Raw genomic sequence first — 19183 nt, 5'->3', positions numbered from 1 at the left:
TTTGTCTATGGCTTAGTGACCTTGGCGGCAGTCGCGTTACCAAATGATAAAGAGAAGACTGATAACGTGATTACAAGGTTAAGTTACTTTTTATTACATTAAAAAACATAAGAAATTAATGGATTTTATTTTATCAACCAACTATTACATCAATTTTTTTTGTTATTCGTTATAGGCGCACGCTTGACCACGATCACACCTGATGGGAAGTGTTGATGTGGCCTACGATGGGACGCGTTTGCCTAGAAGGTGCCTATTCACTCTTGTTTTAAAGATACCCGGATTATAATTGACATGAAACACTGATCTAGGAAGAGTATTCCAGACCCTAGCCATGCGAATAAGGGATGATGGCGCAAAACATTCGTAATAATTTCGCGGAATGTGAATGCGAATATGCGAATATCCGTGAATGCGAATGCGAATATTCCTTACATCACTACTACACATTACCAGTTATACCTACGGGTTTGGTTATCTCGGCACCTCTAATACATGAGCATTAAAACCAAAATATTTCAAGCAGAAGAAGAAATTGATTTTTACTATAACCATAGTTTTATTTGTTACTATACTAGATGATGCCCAAGCGGTGATAGCCTAGTGGTTAAGACGTCAGCCTACTTTTCGGGAAGACGAGGGTTCGATCCCGGGCACGCACTTTTAAGTTTTCGGAGTTATGTGCGTTTTTAAAACAATTAAGTAAATATCACTTGCTTTAACGGTGATTGAAAACATCGCGAGGAAACCTGCCTGCCTGAGAGTTCTCCATAATATTCTCAAAGGTGTGTGAAGTCTGCCAATCCGCACTTGGCCAGCGTGGTAGACTATGGCCAAAACCCTTCTCACTCTGAGAGGAGACCTGGCTCTTAGTGAGCCGGTGATGGGTTGATCATGATGATGATGATGATGATGAATAGTGATATGATATCTACAGAAGTAAGGATTTATAGATAGTCAGATTACCGATACCAGGTAGATAAGGTAGATAGGTATGATAATATGATGAAAATGTTAAGGATCTGCGCAGTCAAATTTCCCTAGAGTTCTTATTCGTGAGGTCGTAGTTTTAAACGGAAACGGCGCCATTTCTTATTTTATTATACATATTATTATTATCTAGGTCAATTTTTAAATTCGATTTGTGGACCGATAACCATTTTATTTTATTCCAAGCTTGGATGGAGGTAAGTTTCGATGACCTACCTGATGCAGTCTTATAAGTAGGAGATTCCGCGTTCGATTCCCATCGGGACAATTTGGGAATTTATTATTTCGAAATTGTTACTTTTCTGGTCTGGTGGGAGACTGGAGCTAGTTACCACACTACTGGCAAAGTCATGCCATCAAACATTTTAACGTTCCGGTACGATGCCGTGTAGAAACTGGAGTAGGTAAGGTACCTATATCTGCCAATACCCCTTCCGAGTTAGCTCGAATACATCTTAGACTGCACCATCAATTACCATGTGAGATTGCAGTCAAGGTCTCACTTGTAATGTATTAAGACAGCCCTAAAGCAATGTATGTACGCTACCCTGACCTTAGCTTTGCTATAAATTTTGAAAAACTTTTTTTAGCGTGGGGCTTACTAAGCTAAGCTGATTCCTAGTTTCATTATGATTTTTCTGCTGATGTTTTAGACTCAATAGTTTGAGTTACCTATCATCATCGTAATCAACCCATCGCTGGCTCATTGCAGAGCACGGGTCTCCTCTCGGAGCGAGAAGGGTTTGGCTATGGTCATGTGCAGATTGGTAGATTTCACACATCTTTGAGAACATTATGGAGAACTCTCAGGTACCCAGGTTCCTTGCAATATTTTACTTCACCGTTAAATCAAGTGATATTTAATCGCTTAAAACCCACATAGCTCTGAAAAGTTAAGAGTTGCGTGCCCGGATCAAACTCCTTCAAATCTGAAGAGTGTCTCTGAGAAATAGAAAGCTGACCTCTTAACGACTAGATTATCACCGCTCTAATTACATAGATCATCATCATGATCAACCCATCACCGACTCACTAGAGAACACAGGTCTCCTCTCAGAAAGAGAAGGATTTAGGGCATAGTCCGCCACACTGACTGAGTGCGAATTGGCAGACTTCACACACCTTTGAGAACGTTATGGAGAACTCTCAGACATGCAGGTTTCCTTGCGATGTTTCCTTCACTGTTAAATCAAGTGATGTAATAATATAGCTAAAAACGCACGTATTTAACTCCGATAAGTTAAAGTTGCGTGCCCAAGATAGAACCCCCGAGCTCCCGATTAGAAGGCATTTAAGCTATCACGATAAATGTTATTTAAAAAAATGAACACAACCAATCAGTTATGTATATATGGAAAATTTAATCAATTGTAGGTTTGAAACGTTCTAATTTGTAGGTTGGCAAAGAAGTCGCCACAGTTGACGCCTACATCATTCTTTGTAATAACCATTACGTTATTCGAAGCAACTTCCAAGTTCATTACCGCCTACGTTTCATCATTAACATCATAATATCTATGATAAAGCGATCACGCACTCATCCGATTCGAGTCGTAAAAATACGTTCCGGTAGTCAAACTCAAACTCAAACCCAAACTAAAATTATTTATTCAGAATTGGTAAAATTTTACGCTTCCTGATTGTCATAAATTTTTATTTGTAAGATGATATGATATAGTGATGATTGTAATTAATACGTACTTAAAACTAAAGCTACGAGTCATAGAACTATTTGTGTGGTAGCTTACACACTACATCCGTATTCCGTCCTACGATACCTATAATATTCTCTCCGTCATCCGTGAGAATATCTCGGTTGTGCCTGGGACTCAAATCGGACATATGACGTAGCAAAGCCACTGAATAGTTTGAATACGGATCAGAGATCGGATTAGTGCGTTAGCAATATCCGAATTCGGTAGGAGTTTTTTATACCCGTATTTTCACAGATTTGGATCGGATGAGTGCGTGATCGCTCTTAATATCATCAAACTTACTTGTCCATGATTGATAAAGCCATGCCTTAGAGCAAGCTCATCTGGACGGCCATCGGGCACTAACAGTGCGAACTGATCGTGGTACAGTGGCACACACAAGTCCAGCACTGCCAATAGCACGACCAAGAAAATAGGTGGCATCACGCACGTCGCTCATTGCATTACCGCTCACGAACTCTCATTCCAACCTTCATTACGTAATTTTTTTAATTCGCACTCGCGTAATTTCCCTGGTCGAAGGGATACGTCTGAACGGCTTGGACTCACAACGCTCGCGGGTGGACTGGCTCCGTGTGACTGGTGGTCTTCCCTCTATTTGTTGGCTTGGTGGGCGCATGCGTTCTGCTTCGCGCCCTTTCTTTCACTAAGTTGTGTGTATTATGAGTGGCACAAATTGAGTCTAATATGAAACTAGATCAAGTCTGCTTACCAGTCTACGGTCAATTACAGGTGCAATTAAAATGGCAACGTCATAATTCAGGAATGAATGAATGAATACATGAATGTATACAAAAGCAAAAGATTATATTTATCCGAGTAATAAAGGAAACGGTGATAGACTGGATTGCATATAGGTTTTAAAATGTAGTTATGTCATGTGTATAAAAATATTTAATAAACTAGCTACAGGCTTACGGTTAGGACGTAGGTACGTATTACCCATAGATAAGAGAAGTAAACTTATCTGTGGTATTACTCCTCCAACAACGTCTTAAAAAGGATCTCTATTAATTATTATAATATTAATTTTTATAATAACCGAAAAACAAACACACTTTTGCATTTATCTATATTCTATATATATAAAATTCAAAGTCCTGACTGACTGACTGACTGACTGACTGACATATATATGTCCTAAAGACACGAAATTTGGAGGGTCTATCTATGGGGGATGAAAGTTTGTATGAAAGTCCGTCATTTTTCAAGTTATTTACATGAAAATTGGTATTTGGGTTTTCGGTCACAAATGAAGAAATACGTGTTTCAGGATTTTTGGAAAATATGCCCATAAGGGTGGTAAAATAGGGGATGAAAGTTTGTATGGGACAGTTTTAATTTTAGTTTGGAAAGTAGGTTTTTCTTGAGTATAGATGTCAGCTAAGAACTATGAGAAAATCCCCTCCCCCTCCCCTAAAGGGATGAAATAGGGGTTGGAAGGTTATAAGTGTTATTCGGTGCTGGTGCAGGGTGCAGGTCCTGATGTTATAATGTTTGTTTCTGAAAAAAAAAGCCATTTGTTTCCTATAGGCCACGCGGGCGAAGCCGCGGGCAGAAGCTAGTGGGTATATAATATAATATGGGTAGTGATAACTTCAATCCTCACTCCCGCTATCCAAAGCTGGGGAGTTCTAGAACAAATAAGGCATTTGAATATCTCGACTCGAAAACTAAGTTTACACTTAAAAATGGCTCCGCGGCCTCCTTTTAGATTCATTTGCTTGAATAACATTTTAAAGTGGTAGATTTAAACTTATCAACGCGATCTTTTCCGAGGAAAATGTGGAAACTTATTCAATTTTTAAAGTTTGTGCAAATAAGAAATACTTAGTTAGGTCTTGAAGCAAAAGCGACCTTAGATAAGAAGATAGATATAAAATATAGTTATAGGTTGTGAAACAAGGTAGTGTGGTTTGATTGCGATTATATCAGTAGAATGCTTATGCTCGCAACTTCGTCCACGTGGGCTACACAAATTTCAAACCCCTATTTCACCCCCTTAGGGGTTGAATTTCCAAAAATCCTTTCTTATCTGCATGCCAAATTTCAGCCCGATCCGTCCAGTAGTTTGAGTTGTGCGTTGATAGATCAGTCAGTCAGTCAGTCACCTTTTCCTTTTATATATTTAGATTTTACTGGATAAGCGCCGATAATCCGTTCTTATATATACATATAACGCGTAAAACTTAACTCCTCACGCGCCATTTTAACTTTTTGTGTCAAATTTCACATCAAAAGTACGGTTTTAGTCCTTATGTTAAAGGTGAATCGTGCTTTTGACATGACAATTGACCCATAGAGTTAAAATGGCGCTTGAGGAGTAATTTTGTACGGACTATATACCTAAGCTGAATATTATTAATTTTTTTTTTTTTTTTTCATTTATTAGGATCACCAACAGCTAATCATCTACATCAAACACAAATTTAAAAATACATAAGTTCTTAGATAAAATGACGAGCTAATTAAAGGTAATCACCGCATGCGAATAAAGTGTCAGGTAATTTTACTACTAAAATAAGTTACATAATTAAAAAATATTATTTGGTTGTAACCATAGGTGGCCTAATTCTAAAGTCAAAATGAGGCATCAACCGTCGATATGCTAGGTAAGGTAGCAAACCTCATTTTTAGGGTTCCGTAGTAAACAAGGAACCCTTATAGTTTCGCCATGTCCGTCCGTCTGTCCGTCCGTCCGTCCTCGGTTAATCTCAGACTAAATACTAGAACTATTAGTGCTAGAAATCTGTAATTTGGCATGGGTATAAATAAATATTAATCACGCCGACAAAGTGCTGGGTGAAATATAATTTTGATAAATATTTTTTTTGGGTAGGTACCTTCCCCCTACGTGTAAAGTGGGGATGAATTTTTTTTTCTCGTCTACCCCATAGTGTGGGTTATCGTTGAATAGATCTTTTAAAAATACTGTGGGTGTGGGAACATCATTTTTCGATTTCTAGATCCGTTTGTAAAATTTAATGTTTTAAAGTGGTAATTTTTATTAGAGTCAAGTGTCGTTTAAAAAAAAAGCCTGCGAAATATCATGAAGCAAAATCTCACGAAGTTTGAAAATTTATTATATTTAATCAGGTTATTTTTTTTAATTTCACGCGCGTATGGTCATCGACCCGAGCCAAAGACGCTACAGAGTGTGCGAGCGAGAACACTCGCCATCGGTCAAAAGCTGTATCGTCTTTTTTGACAATTTAACAACGTTGTAAAGCAATTTATCAACAGATTAATAATTTTTTTAATAATCAATCTGATTATTTCCTGCCCACCTCAGAGTTCTTCATGATGTTCTCAAAGGTGTGTGAAGTCTGCCAATCCGCACTTGGCCAGCGTGGTAGTCTATTGCCAAAACCCTTCTCCCTCTGAGAGTAGACCCGTGCTCTGTAGTGAGCCGGCGATGGGTTGTTGGATTAGTAAATTAAACACTTGAGTTCACCATTAGAATTTCACAGAATTTCACCACCACGTTAACGTTGAAGCAATCCAGCTGCTTGACGTAACGGAGTCAGTGAGAAGACTAAAAAGGACCAAACCTTTTGAGTTAGTGTATAGTGATTAGTGATAGTGTACATAGTGTAAGTGCTGAAAGAACACGTGAACAAAGTGTCATATCTCAAATCAAGAAAGACTAAGATGCGTCAGTGGACAATTTCTTAGTATATAAGATAATTTATAAGTTTAGGTTAAAATAAAATTACTTATTAGTCATACATTAGGCTAGATCGTAATATAATTGAGTAGCTAATTGGCACTCAACAATAAGGAAAAAAAAAAAAAAAAAAAAAAACCATTAGAATATTATGTTGTGGCGGTTGCCACAATAGAAACTAGATGGCGCTGTTCAATCGATGACATAGTCCCGAACAAATGTACCGCCGACAGTACTTGCACTAACAGAGTGTTCTGCAATCTGAACTATATATAGAAGTTTCAAGATACAACCGTCGCGTCGGCCCAGCTGGCGCTACCGAGCACGACCAACCGCTCGGTGGGAGATCTCCCCTTTGGTACGGTCGAGCCTGCACACCGCTCCCGTACAATGTATTCACTGAGGAGTGCCAACATGAACTGATTGTCATACACTTTTCGCAACCTACTTACCCACTTACATTAACTTTATTCATAAAACAAAGTAAGAAGTAGGTACCTACTCTAAAGACAAACTTTGATACTTTTAACCGTCCCTACTGTATACATAACAATGATGATGATGATGATGATGATGATGATGATGAGATTGATTATTAATTTTTGTAATTTATTATCAAAACCGGACAGGTACTTAAAATTAATTTTATTTTTATTTTATTTTATTTAACAGGAAAACTTACAGCTAATAAGCTATTATAAAACTTAAGCTATTAATAATCTTTATTGTATTTTATTCCTAAAAAGAAATTTTGATTGCTAACATTTTAGAGAAGGAAACGTGTCAGAAAATAATGTTAATCGACCTATAGAGATAGCGGATTTGTAAAGCATTGCCTCTGTCGTTGAGACCGACAAAACGTCATAATATGGGTATGAGTGACAGAGACAACGCTCTACAAAGCCGAAATGTCATTAGGTATATGGACCATCATCATCATCATCATCAGCCACTTTTGGACATAGGCCTTCCCTAAAGGCTGAGGACCGGGTGTGGTGGCCACACCCGGTTCTTTATTTTAATACCAATAACAAAATAGATATAGTCAGTCGTCATTGGCACCGATTCCGTTGTCTTTCTCTAAACTAAAGGAGGCTGGCGAGAATGCATGTATTTTGGAACCCACGGAAAGGGGAAGCGTTCATCATGGAAACTTATTAATAATTGTAGAACGTAACACAACTAAGAAAAAAGCAAATCGTAAGTCTTATAAAGTGGGAGAGAAAAGATATACGCAAAAGTAAAATATAACCTCTGTTGTTGCAAGATGACTTTTATTTTAATAAATTATAATAATTTCTTTCTTTTGACTCCAATATCTTAGAGCCTCAATATTTTTTATATAAACATTGTATTTACTTATGATTATAAATAATATAAACTTGTGCTTGAACGAGGCTTCCTTCATTTTTAAATTATGTGGTTCCATTCTCGCCAGCCTCCTTTAGAGTATCTGCATCCTTTCCTTTTTAACAATGCTAAAAAGGGACAGAACATGGACTTTACATTTAGATACTCAAAATTTTAGTGCACGCTACAAATTCAAACAGTAGGCTCGCGACTGTGCACTAAAATCACGGGTTTTACGATCTAAAAATTAAATTTTAAACTGTCAAACTGCGTTTGTCCTTGTCATATTACATTAGTAAGAAGAGGATGCGAATACTCTAAAATTAGGTTGTGCTCAGAATCAGTACCATGTCTCTTCAGTGATAGTTGGCGCTGCAATGGAAGTTGAGTTTGCAATGGGAGTAGTAGTTTCTTCTTCTTCTTCATAAATGACACATAAATCCTTGTCAATAATATGGCGGAATATACCGAAACGAGTCGATCAACATAATCGATGTTGGTGAATTTATTCCCCAAAACATTATCTGAAACAAAACAAGATTTTTACTACGTATAGGTAATACTAGCTGATTAATTAGAACTACGTCCGCGTGGATTTAGGTGGTTAAAAATCCCACGGGAACTCTGATTTTTCGAGGTAAAAGTAGCCAATGTTACTCTTCGTCCTTTCAACTAACTCCATGCCAAAAATCAAGTCGACTGGTTGTTTAGTAAGGGTGTGAAGAAAGGACAAACAGACACAATTTCGCATTTATAATATTAAGTATAGATATAGATAAACAGATTTAAGTCACTACCCATATTATAAATGCAAAACTGTATTTGTTTGTCGATTTATCTTTCAATCATGGCACTACGGAGTAACGGACTGACGTTTTTTTTTTTTCATGATTACCTATAGTCCAAAGACATGGAGAGTGACATAGGCTAAGTTTTATACCAATAGAGTTATATCAGATTGTACATAATACAGAACTGCATAGTCCAAAGCCCAATTATTAAAATTCAGTCGGCTTATGATTGTAAATTCAGATACTCCGCGAACAGACTTCAGGCAAACTTTTCATTTTGGACTAAAGGTTCGTACGCACCTGAGCGGCGCGGCGCGGCGCTTCAGTCCGGCTGCAGAACGCTTCACCTCAGGCCGCTCGACGGTGCCTACCGCACTACAACTTCAGTACGCGGCAGCTCGCGTCACTTGCGCGTCACTTCTACACCCGTTCGCGTACGAGCAACAACGTCGCAAGATGAGCGACAGTGAAGAGGATTTGATTATTATTTCTTTGTTGTGCAGAAGAAGAACGAATTATCGAAGAGAAAAAACCGGCCAAGTGCGAGTCAGGCTCGCGCAATGAGGGTTCCGTACTACAGTCGTATGATTTCGATAATTCAAAACTATGATGCATAAAAATAAATAAAAATCTGTTTTAGAATGTACAGGTGAAGACCTTTCATATGATACCCCACTTGGTATAGTCACTCACTTCGAAAGTTGAAAATACTAATCTAAAATATTAGTTCATGACCACAATTTAATTTTTTTTGTGTGATCTAACCCTAAATTCACGGTTTTCAGATTTTTCCCCAAATGTCAGCTATAAGATCTACCTACCTGCCAAATTTCATGATTCTAGGTCAACGGGAAGTACCTACCCTGTAGGTTTCTTGACAGACAGACAGACAGACAGACAGACAGACAGACAGACAGACAGACAGACAGACAGACAACAAAGTGATCCTATAAGAGTTCCGTTTTTCCTTTTGAGGTACGGAACCCTAAAAAAGAAGAAGAAATGGATTGCTGACATACCAAAGTCACGCTATCAAGAAGGATATCACATTTTGTTTCCTCGCCTTCTTAATGACTCTGTACCATTTCACATTTACTTCAGAATGTCAAAGACAAAATTCTTTATGCGATTGCCTAATAGTTTTTGTGGAAATTACATTAGAAACAATAGGTATACCACACAGGTCGGTAATATAATCCTACAAGAAACCTATGTCCAGCAGTGGACATATCTATCGGTTGATGATGATGATGATGATGATAGTTTTTATGGAAATTATAAAAAAATATTTATGCATATCCATACTTATATTATTATCAACGCAAAAGTGTATTTGTCTGTCTATCTACTAGCTTTTCACGGCTCAACAGCTTAACCGAATTTGATGAAATTTGGTACAAAGTTGAATTACATCCCGGGGAAGGACAGGCTACTTTTTATCCTGGAAAATGAAAGAATTTCCACGGGATTGTTAAAGGCCCATTTATATGAAGTTTGGACCAGAGGTAGCTTGCATTCCGGGAATTGACAGAGGTAGGCAACTTTTTATCCCGGAAAATCAAAGAGTTCACACGGGATTAAAAATCTAAAAAAAAATGCAACTAGATGATGCCTGCGACTTCGTCCGCGTGGATTTAGATTTTTCTATAGGTGAGCACATTTCCGGGAATTACCTACTCGTACCTATATACCTGAGATAGATTATACCCTGTAGGATAAAAGTAGCCTATGTGTGCCTACACATAGGCTAGTTTTATCCCGAAAATCAAAAAGGTTCCACGGGATTTTTAAAAAACCTATATCTACGCGAACGAAGTTGCGGGCATCAGCTAGTCCCTTAGGTTCTGTGGAAATTACATTAGAAAAAGCATTTTCGCAAAATGTCTTTGTTTTATGTGCAATAGAATATATAAAATAGGCAGGTAAACACAGGTACATATTATATCTAAATACCTATATAAAAGAAAAAGGTGACTGACTGACTGATCTATCAACGCACAGCTCAAACTACTTGACGGATCGGGCTGAAATTTGGCATGCTGGCTAGCTAACTAGCTAATATGACGTAGACAACCGCTAAAAAGGGATTTATGAAAATTCAACCCCTAAGGGGGTAAAATAGGGGTTAGAGATTTGTGTAGTCCACGCGGACGACGTCGCGGGCATAAGCTAGTATAATATAAACACAAGTACAACAATAGGTAGGCATATTTCCGAAACTATTAATTCTACCTAGATGAAGTAGGTAGGTATAATATGTACATAATATATTATAGTTATTTAATCAGGATTATTTTTACCATTGATGTTTTCTCATAACGCTCGGAGAGACATTTATACATTTAGACACTGGGAAGGGGGGAAGCCGACATCCTAGGGGTTGGGACCTTTGAGGATATACTTCTAAGAGCATGAGGAACACGTCATGTGTCAAAAATTAAACCTACGTTATTTATTTTGAGGTCTATCTTGCCGATTCTTGCCTGTACTTTAAATACCTAACAAGATGCGCGTGTATCTTATTCGAGCGACGTACGCATACTGAAGCGCCGCGCCGCGCCGCTGGGTATGTCGCACTAGCGTCACTGCACTGCGCGTCGCTTCGGTGCGCTTCAAAATATTCTCTCCAGCCGTGCCGCGCGGCAACGCGCGGTGAAGCGCCGCGCCGCGCCGCTCTAGTGCGATATGCGCCATACAAAATGATAGAAATGATATTTTGAAGCTCTGTGCCGCGACGTGAAGCTCACTGAAGCGCCGCGCCGCGCCGCTCAGATGCGTACGAACCTTAAGGCTGAGATCTATAGAGGGCACTTTGACTTTGCGCTGACTTAAGATTGAGTTAAAAAGAGACAGATTTATGTGAGATATATTGCTCTGTCTCGTTTTAACTCTAAGTCAGAGTGCGCTCTATAGATCTCACCCTAAGTGCTCTCAGAATTCTCGAGGATACGGTATTTGACTATATCAAAAATAAATTATTTCTTCGTCTTCCAAAATACGTAAACTCCACATCCTTTGTTAGTTTTATGTGTGACAACCATTTTAAATTATCGATTGAACTAAAAAAAGCACGTCAAATGATTGTGACGTCACATAACGGCATTTCATAGAATTTCGCATACTAAGCGCGCGTTTTTACGTTTGATAAAAAGTTACTGATTTGACTAGTTGTCAAATACCGGATTGCCCAATTGCCTAAGTCAATGACGATGTGTCAGCATTTTGGCTTTAGACTATGACATGGTGGAACCAAACTCCCTTCGGCAAAGAAGTTGGAAGTACTACTACGTGATGCCCTTCGGTGATATTCTCACTAGACTTCAACTTATACAAGGGGCGGATCTACTGTGAAAGGACGATGCATTGCCTTGGTGGTTCCTCTGGTGCTGCAAATGTTCATGGGCAGCGGTAATCACTTCACATAAGGTTACCCACTTGCTTATTTACTCGCTATTTTTTTTCAATCTAAAAAACGGTAAACTGTAACGTTGTACGTGTAACTATTTTTTTTTTTAACTCGTGAAACTATTCTGAAGAGTTTAATTAAATTTGTACGGAGCGATAAACGAAGAGGCCTCTGTCAAGAGAGTAATTTAAATAACTGATTATTTTAAAACTTACATAGCCGTTGAATGTTCTGAATTTGTCAGGTATGGGAATTCTCAGGGTATTCCAACCCGGAATGCTATCTAATTCCCGGGGGCCAAATGATCTATTCGCTACCATAGAACTGCGCCCTTCATCAGTGATGCGGTATATTTCAATGACCACTCTATCAGACAGCGCGTTTGATAACATAAATCTGTTCACTTCTAACGTGCCTCCACTTGACATTGTGAATCTGAAAGAGGTCATGCAGGTAGAGGTGCCCCTTCGTGGGGGCATAATGAAACTAGTACTTCTCCGATGGGGACTTTCGATTCTGAAAGATGTGTATTTTTCGATATTCCACATATTATGACCCAGAGTACACACTCCGTACGTGTTTGTAAAGTTATGTTTAAAGCCATGTTCGAAATCTATAGTTACACACATCTCACAGATCACACTATTGCAAACAAAAAGTAACAGCAAATAATAACGAAACATCATGAAATTAAGCAGAACCATCCTTCTTCCGAAATTCTGCGTTTGATAATAAACTTTTATTTTTATATCCCTCCCTTTTATATTTTATATCTTTTCCAAAGGTAGGCCAAGAGCTAGAAGCTACTGCTATATACTATACTAGCTGATGCACGCGACTTCGTCCGCGTGGAAATAGGTCTTTTAAAAATCCCGTGGGAAAACTTTAATTTTCCGGGATAAAAGTAGCCTATATCTTTATGCAAAAGATCACGTCAATCCGTTGCAACGTGATTGAAAAACAAACCAACAAACAAACACACTTTCGCATTTATTATAAGGGTACTGATAATATTGTACTTATTTATGTTATTATTTTATTTTAGATTTTAATATTTTTATTTTATTTTATTTATAATTTTTATTAACTTCTGTAATCATATGGGTACATTTTGCCTGAAATAAAGATCATTATTATTATTATTATTATTATTATAAGGGTACTGATTGAAAATTATACCTTTAATATATTTTGTTCATCTATCTTCTTCTTCTATATATATAAAATTCAAAGTCCTGACTGACTGACTGACTGACATATACATAAATGCACAGTTTAAACAGCTGGTCCTAGAAACATGAAATTTTGAGGGTGTGTTCTTTGTAAAGAGTAGGTAAAAGAGAGTATTTTTTGTAATTCCACCCCTAAGTGGGTTAAATGGGGGATGGAAGTTTGTATGAAAGTCCGTCATTTTTGAAGTTACATCGATGAAAATTGGTATTTAAGCTTTCAATTAAAAATAAAAAAACGTATTTCACGATTTTTGGATATTCTAATACCAAGGGGGTTAAATAGGGGATGAAAGTTTGTATGAAAGTCCGTAATTTTTCAAGTTATTTGCATGAAAATTGGTATTTGGGTTTTCGGTAACAAATGAAGAAATATGTATTTTAGGATTTTTGGAAATTCAACCCCCACCTCGATTTTCTAAATTCCAGCGAAGCAGGGGCGGTTCAGCTAGTAATCTATAATCTATACAAAAAGAAAAGGTGACTGACTGACTGGCTCACTGACTGACTGACTGATCCATCAACGCGCAGCTCAAACCACTGGACGGATCGGACTAAAATTTTGCATGCAGATAGCTATTATGACGTAGGCATCCGCTAAGAAAGGATTTTTCAAAATTCAAGCCCTAAAGGGGGTAAAATAGGGGTTCAAAAGTAGTAGCTTGTGTAGTCCACGCGTACAAAGTCGCGGGAATAAGCTAGTACCAAGATAAAATTGTCAAATTATTTTAATAAAAGTAATATTAATGCATACTAATATTATAAATGCGAAAGTGTGTCTGTCTGTCTGTCTGTCTGCTAGCTTTTCACGGCTCAACCGTTCAACCGATTTTGACGAAATTTGGTACAGAGGTAGCTTGCAACCCGGGGAAGGACATAGGCTACTTTTTATCCCGGAAAATATTATATAGGATAACAGGATTTTTAAAAACCTAAATCCACGCGTACGAAGTCGCGGGCATCAGCTAGTATGTTAATAATAATACTATGTTAGTTAGTATCTATGTTGGAACTTCTAATTGCAAGCCACAAAATGGCAGACTGTTAGAACTATTTAAGAATATTGTTTTGAAATCAGTACGCCTTAGGGTTCTCCATTATGTTCTCAAAGGTATGTCAACATGGGGTTATTCAAGGGGCGGACCAACAATTCCTAAAAGGCCGGCAACGCATCGGTGGTTCCCCTGGTGCTGCAAATATTCATAGGCGGCGGTAATCACTTAACATCAGGTGACCCGCCTGCTCGTTTGCTCGCTATCTCTATTAAAAAAATAAAATGTGAAGTCTACCAATCCGCACTTAGCCGGTGCGGTAGACTATGGCCAAACTTCATTTTCAGACTAGGAAACTCATGCTCAGTACTCAGCCGGCGACGAGTTGATGATGAAGATGATGATTATCTACACCTATCAAATGCTAACTGCTCTTTAGCTATACGTTAAGACGTTATCGTGGATTCTGAATAATTGATGGAACGGATGCACTGGATTAACAACTAAATTATTAATAAAGTACCTACCTACTATTATTATTCATACATGCACTTAATAGTCCGGCAGCCGTCATAGGGTATTTTATTTTGTGACAGGCTAAAATTCAACGTCTAAGCGTAGGACTGGGAACACGTGCCACTAAATTTGATGGACTATGTGGCTATTTCATTGTACAAATATTTACTAAGCTGCATATAAAAAATCAGCTGGTTATTCATAATTTTTATGACCTCGTCATTTGGACATATTTGGAGTGGAGGACACTCCAGTCATACCACCTATTTTGTTGGACAATTGTTTTTCCGAGTTTATTATCCAACTAGCTTATGCTCGCGACTTCGTCCGCGTGGACTACACAAATTTCAAACCCCTATTTCACCGCTTTAGGAGTTTTTTAGGGATTGAATTTCCAAAAATCCTTTCTTAGCGGATGCCTACGTCATAATAGCTATCTGCATGCCAAATTTCAGCCCGATCCGTCCAGTAGTTTGAGCTGTGCGTTGATAGATCAGTCAGTCAGTCAGTCAGTCACCTTTTCCTTTTTTATATTTAGATTAACTCATTGTTCAAAAAGTACTTACTGTTATTCAGCCAAATTCGACACCCCACCAAATCGACAAGTTTTATATCTGCGCAGTACAATAGCTACCTCTATCGAGAATTTTCACAGAGCAAAACTTGGGCGTCTCGTCAAACGGAACCTACTCACAAACATTCAGACTGTTATTTATCACAAAAAAAAAAACACTCGGTGGCTGCTGGACATTAACATTAGATATTACTAGATGATGCCCGCGACTTCGTCCGACTCTTTGATTTTCCGGGATAAAAAGTAAGCCTATGTCCTTCCCCGGGATGTAAGCTATCGCTGTAGCTAATTTCGACACAATCGGTTGAACGGATGACCCGTGAAAGGCTAGCAGACAGACAGACAGACAGACACACTTTCGCATTTATAATATTAAAGTGGAGTGTGGATAATAAGTCAATGATTGAAAATCTTTATTTATTTTATTCCTAAGCAGAAACTACATGTTTTTATTTTAACGGAGACAGTTTCACTGCTAAAAGTGGTTACGCACACACAGGGGCGTGCAGGTCATAGAGGCATAAATGCACTGCTTACCCCTTGTAAGTTGTAATAGCTCAATGCATATTTTTCATTTAAACCTGCCAATAAACAGGTTACTAGCTAACTAGTGCCTACCCTGGCTTCAAACCTGTGCACGCCACTGCGCACACGTCTAATCCAAACAAAATGCGGATATATAAAAAAACTCGGACTGAATTCGGATATTGCTTACGCACTAATCCGATCTCTGATCCAAATTCAATTCAGTGGTCATTTTTGACATAATATCTGCGTCCGAGGCACATCCGAGGTATTCTCACGGATGACGAAGAGGAATCGGTTGACAGAAGTCGGATCTAGTGCGTAAGTACAATACAAAATAGTTCCATGACTATTTCGCAACATTTTTCACGGATTCAGATCGGATACGTGCATTACCGCTCTAACAGTTCGGTAAAGAAAAAAAATGCAGTGGTGTACATCCTCATTATTTTAATAAACAAAACAGAAATGGAGAGGCGTAATACTAAAAACATGAGATACTTATTATTGAGAGTTCAGGTTTATCGAAAATTCGTCTTACGTTATTATAGTCCTACCGGAAAAACTTCTTTATTTTTAAAAGCAGAATAGAAACCGAGAGGCGTGATGTTTCTATAGGAGTTCTTGGCGTTGTAACCGTAGCAGAAGTTGGTATTGTAACTCCCGTAGATGTAGTCGTTTCTTCCGTTGTAATTCCCTCTTTTATAGTAGTTAGTTCCTCAGTAGTAGTTGTCTCTCGAGTGGTAGTTGGCTCCCGAGTCGTACTTGGCTTTTGACTTGTAGGTTCCTGTTGTATAGTAGTAAGTTCCCCAGTCGTAGTTGGCTCCTGAGTCGTACTTGGCTTTTGACTTGTAGTTTCCCCTTGTATAGTAGTTAGTTCCTCAGTCGTAGTTGACTCCTGAGTCGTACTTGGCTTTTGACTTGTAGTTTCCTGTTGTGTAGTAGTTAGTTCCTCAGTCGTAGTTGGCTCCCGAGTCGTACCTGGCTTTTGACTAGTAGTTTCCTGTTGTATAGTAGTTAATTCCTCAGTCGTAGTTGGCTCCTGAGTCGTAGTTAGCTTTTGACTTGTAGGTTCCTGTTGTATAGTAGTTAGTTCCTCAGTTGTAGTTGGCTCCTGAGTCGTACCTGGCTTTTGACTTGTAGTTTCCTGTTGTACAGTAGTGAGTTCCTCAGTCGTAGTTGGCTCCTGAGTCGTATTTGGCTTTTGAGTTGTAGTTTCCTCTTGTATAGTAGTTAGTTCCGAAGTAGTAGTTGTCTCCTGAGTGGTAGTTGGTTCCTGAGTCGTATTTGGCTTTTGACTTGTAGTTTCCTGTTGTATAGTACTTAATTCTTCAGTAGTAGTTATCTCTCGAATGGTACTTGGCTCCTGAGTCGTACTTGGCTTTTGACTTGTAGTTTCCCCTTGTATAGTTGTTAGTTCCTCAGTCGTAGTTGGCTCCCGAGTCGTACCTGGCTTTTGACTTGTAGTTTCCTCTTGTGTAGTAGTTAATTCCTCAGAAGTAGTTGTCTCTCGAGTGGTAGTTGGTTCCTGAGGCGTACTTGGCTTTTGACTTGTAGGTTCCTGTTGTATAGTAGTAATTTCCTCAGTCGTAGTTGGCTCCTGAATCGTACCAGGCTTTTGACTTGTAGTTTCCTCTTGTGTAGTAGTTAATTCCTCAGTAGTAGTTGTCTCTCGAGTGGTAGTTGGTTCCTGAGGCGTACTTGGCTTTTGACTTGTAGGTTCCTGTTGTATAGTAGTAAGTTCCTCAGTCGTAGTTGGCTCCTGAATCGTACCTGGCTTTTGACTTGTAGTTTCCTCTTGTGTAGTAGTTAATTCCTCAGTAGTAGTTGTCTCTCGAGTGGTAGTTGGTTTCTGAGGCGTACTTGGCTTTTGACTTGTAGTTTCCTGTTGTATAGTAGTTAATTCCTCAGTAGTAGTTGTCTCTCGAATGGTAGTTGGCTCCTGAGTCGTACTTGGCTTTTGACTTGTAGTTTCCTGTTGTATAGTAGTAAGTCCCTCAGTCGTAGTTGGCTCCTGAGTCGTACTTGGCTTTTGACTTGTAGTTTCCTCTTGTGTAGTAGTTAATTCCCCCGAAGTAGTTGTCTCTCGAGTGGTAGTTGGTTCCTGAGGCGTACTTGGCTTTTGACTTGTAGGTTCCTGTTGTATAGTAGTAAGTTCCTCAGTCGTAGTTGGCTCCTGAATCGTACCAGGCTTTTGACTTGTAGTTTCCTCTTGTGTAGTAGTTAATTCCTCAGTAGTAGTTGTCTCTCGAGTGGTAGTTGGTTCCTGAGTCGTACTTGGCTTTTGGCTTGTAGTTTCCCCTTGTATAGTAGTTAATTCCTCAGTAGTAGTTTTCTCTCGAGTGGTAGTTGGCTCCTGAGACGTACTTGGCTTTTGACTTGTAGGTTCCTGTTGTATAGTAGTAAGTTCCTCAGTCGTAGTTGGCTCCTGAGTCGTACTTAGCTTTTGACTTGTAGTTTCCTCTTGTGTAGTAGGTAATTCCTCAGTAGTAGTTGTCTCTCGAATGGTAGTTGGCTCCTGAGTCGTACTTGGCGTTTGACTTGTAGGTTCCTGTTGTATAGTAGTTAGTTCCTCAGTCGTAGTTGGCTCCCGAGTCGTACCTGGCTTTTGACTTGTAGTTTCCTCTTGTATAGTAGTTAATTCCTCAGTAGTAGTTGTCTCTCGAGTGGTAGTTGGCTCCTGAGTCGTACTTGGCGTTTGACTTGTAGGTTCCTGTTGTATAGTAGTTAGTTCCTCAGTCGTAGTTGGCTCCCGAGTCGTACCTGGCTTTTGACTTGTAGTTTCCTGTTGTATAGTAGTGAGTTCCTCATTTGTAGTTGGCTCCTGTGTCGTACTTGGCTTTTGACTTGTAGTTTCCTGTTGTATAGTAGTTAGTTCCTCAGTCGTAGTTGGCTCTTGAGTCGTACTTGGCTTTTGACTTGTAGTTTCCTGTTGAATAGTAGTTAATTCCTCAGTAGTAGTTGTCTCTCGAATGGTAGTTGGCTCCTGAGTCGTACCTGGCTTTTGGCTTGTAGTTTCCCCTTGTATAGTAGTTAGTTCCTCAGTCGTAGTTGGCTCCCGAGTCGTGCCTGGCTCTTGACTTGTAGGTTCCTGTTGTATAGTAGTAAGTTCCTCAGTCGTAGTTGGCTCCTGAGTCGTACTTGGCTTTTGACTTGTAGTTTCCTCTTGTGTAGTAGTTAATTCCTCAGTAGTAGTTGTCTCTCGAGTGGTAGTTGGTTCCTGAGGCGTACTTGGCTTTTGACTTGTAGTTTCCTGTTGTATAGTAGTTAATTCCTCAGTAGTGGTTGTCTCTCGAATGGTAGTTGGCTCCCGAGTCGTACCTGGCTTTTGACTTGTAGTTTCCTGTTGTATAGTAGTTAGTTCCTCATTCGTAGTTGGCTCCTGAGACGTACTTAGCTTTTGACTTGTAGTTTCCTCTTGTGTAGTA

General features: G+C 38.9%; 2 protein-coding genes across 2 annotated transcripts in view; both read right to left on the bottom strand.

The window, feature by feature from the left end:
• The window catches only part of LOC117989987 (furin-like protease 2), a 47919-nt gene extending 44654 nt beyond the window's left edge, over window positions 1–3265 (bottom strand). The window contains exon 1 of the mRNA XM_034977401.2: window positions 2988–3265. Coding sequence (XP_034833292.1) covers window positions 2988–3128 — 141 coding nt within the window. The 5' untranslated portion in view covers window positions 3129–3265. The remainder of the gene's footprint in view (window positions 1–2987) is intronic.
• A 13043-nt stretch (window positions 3266–16308) lies between these two features.
• Window positions 16309–19183, bottom strand: part of LOC138403508 (mucin-2-like) — a 10388-nt gene continuing 7513 nt past the window's right edge. The window contains exon 4 of the mRNA XM_069504366.1: window positions 16309–19172. Within this exon, the coding sequence (XP_069360467.1) occupies window positions 16309–19172 (2864 nt within the window). The remainder of the gene's footprint in view (window positions 19173–19183) is intronic.

Source organism: Maniola hyperantus, chromosome 17 (assembly GCF_902806685.2).
Source record: "Maniola hyperantus chromosome 17, iAphHyp1.2, whole genome shotgun sequence".
Taxonomy (NCBI): domain Eukaryota; kingdom Metazoa; phylum Arthropoda; class Insecta; order Lepidoptera; family Nymphalidae; genus Maniola; species Maniola hyperantus.
The sequence above is the reverse complement of the archived record's forward strand: the minus strand, read 5'-3'. Positions and strand labels throughout refer to the sequence as shown.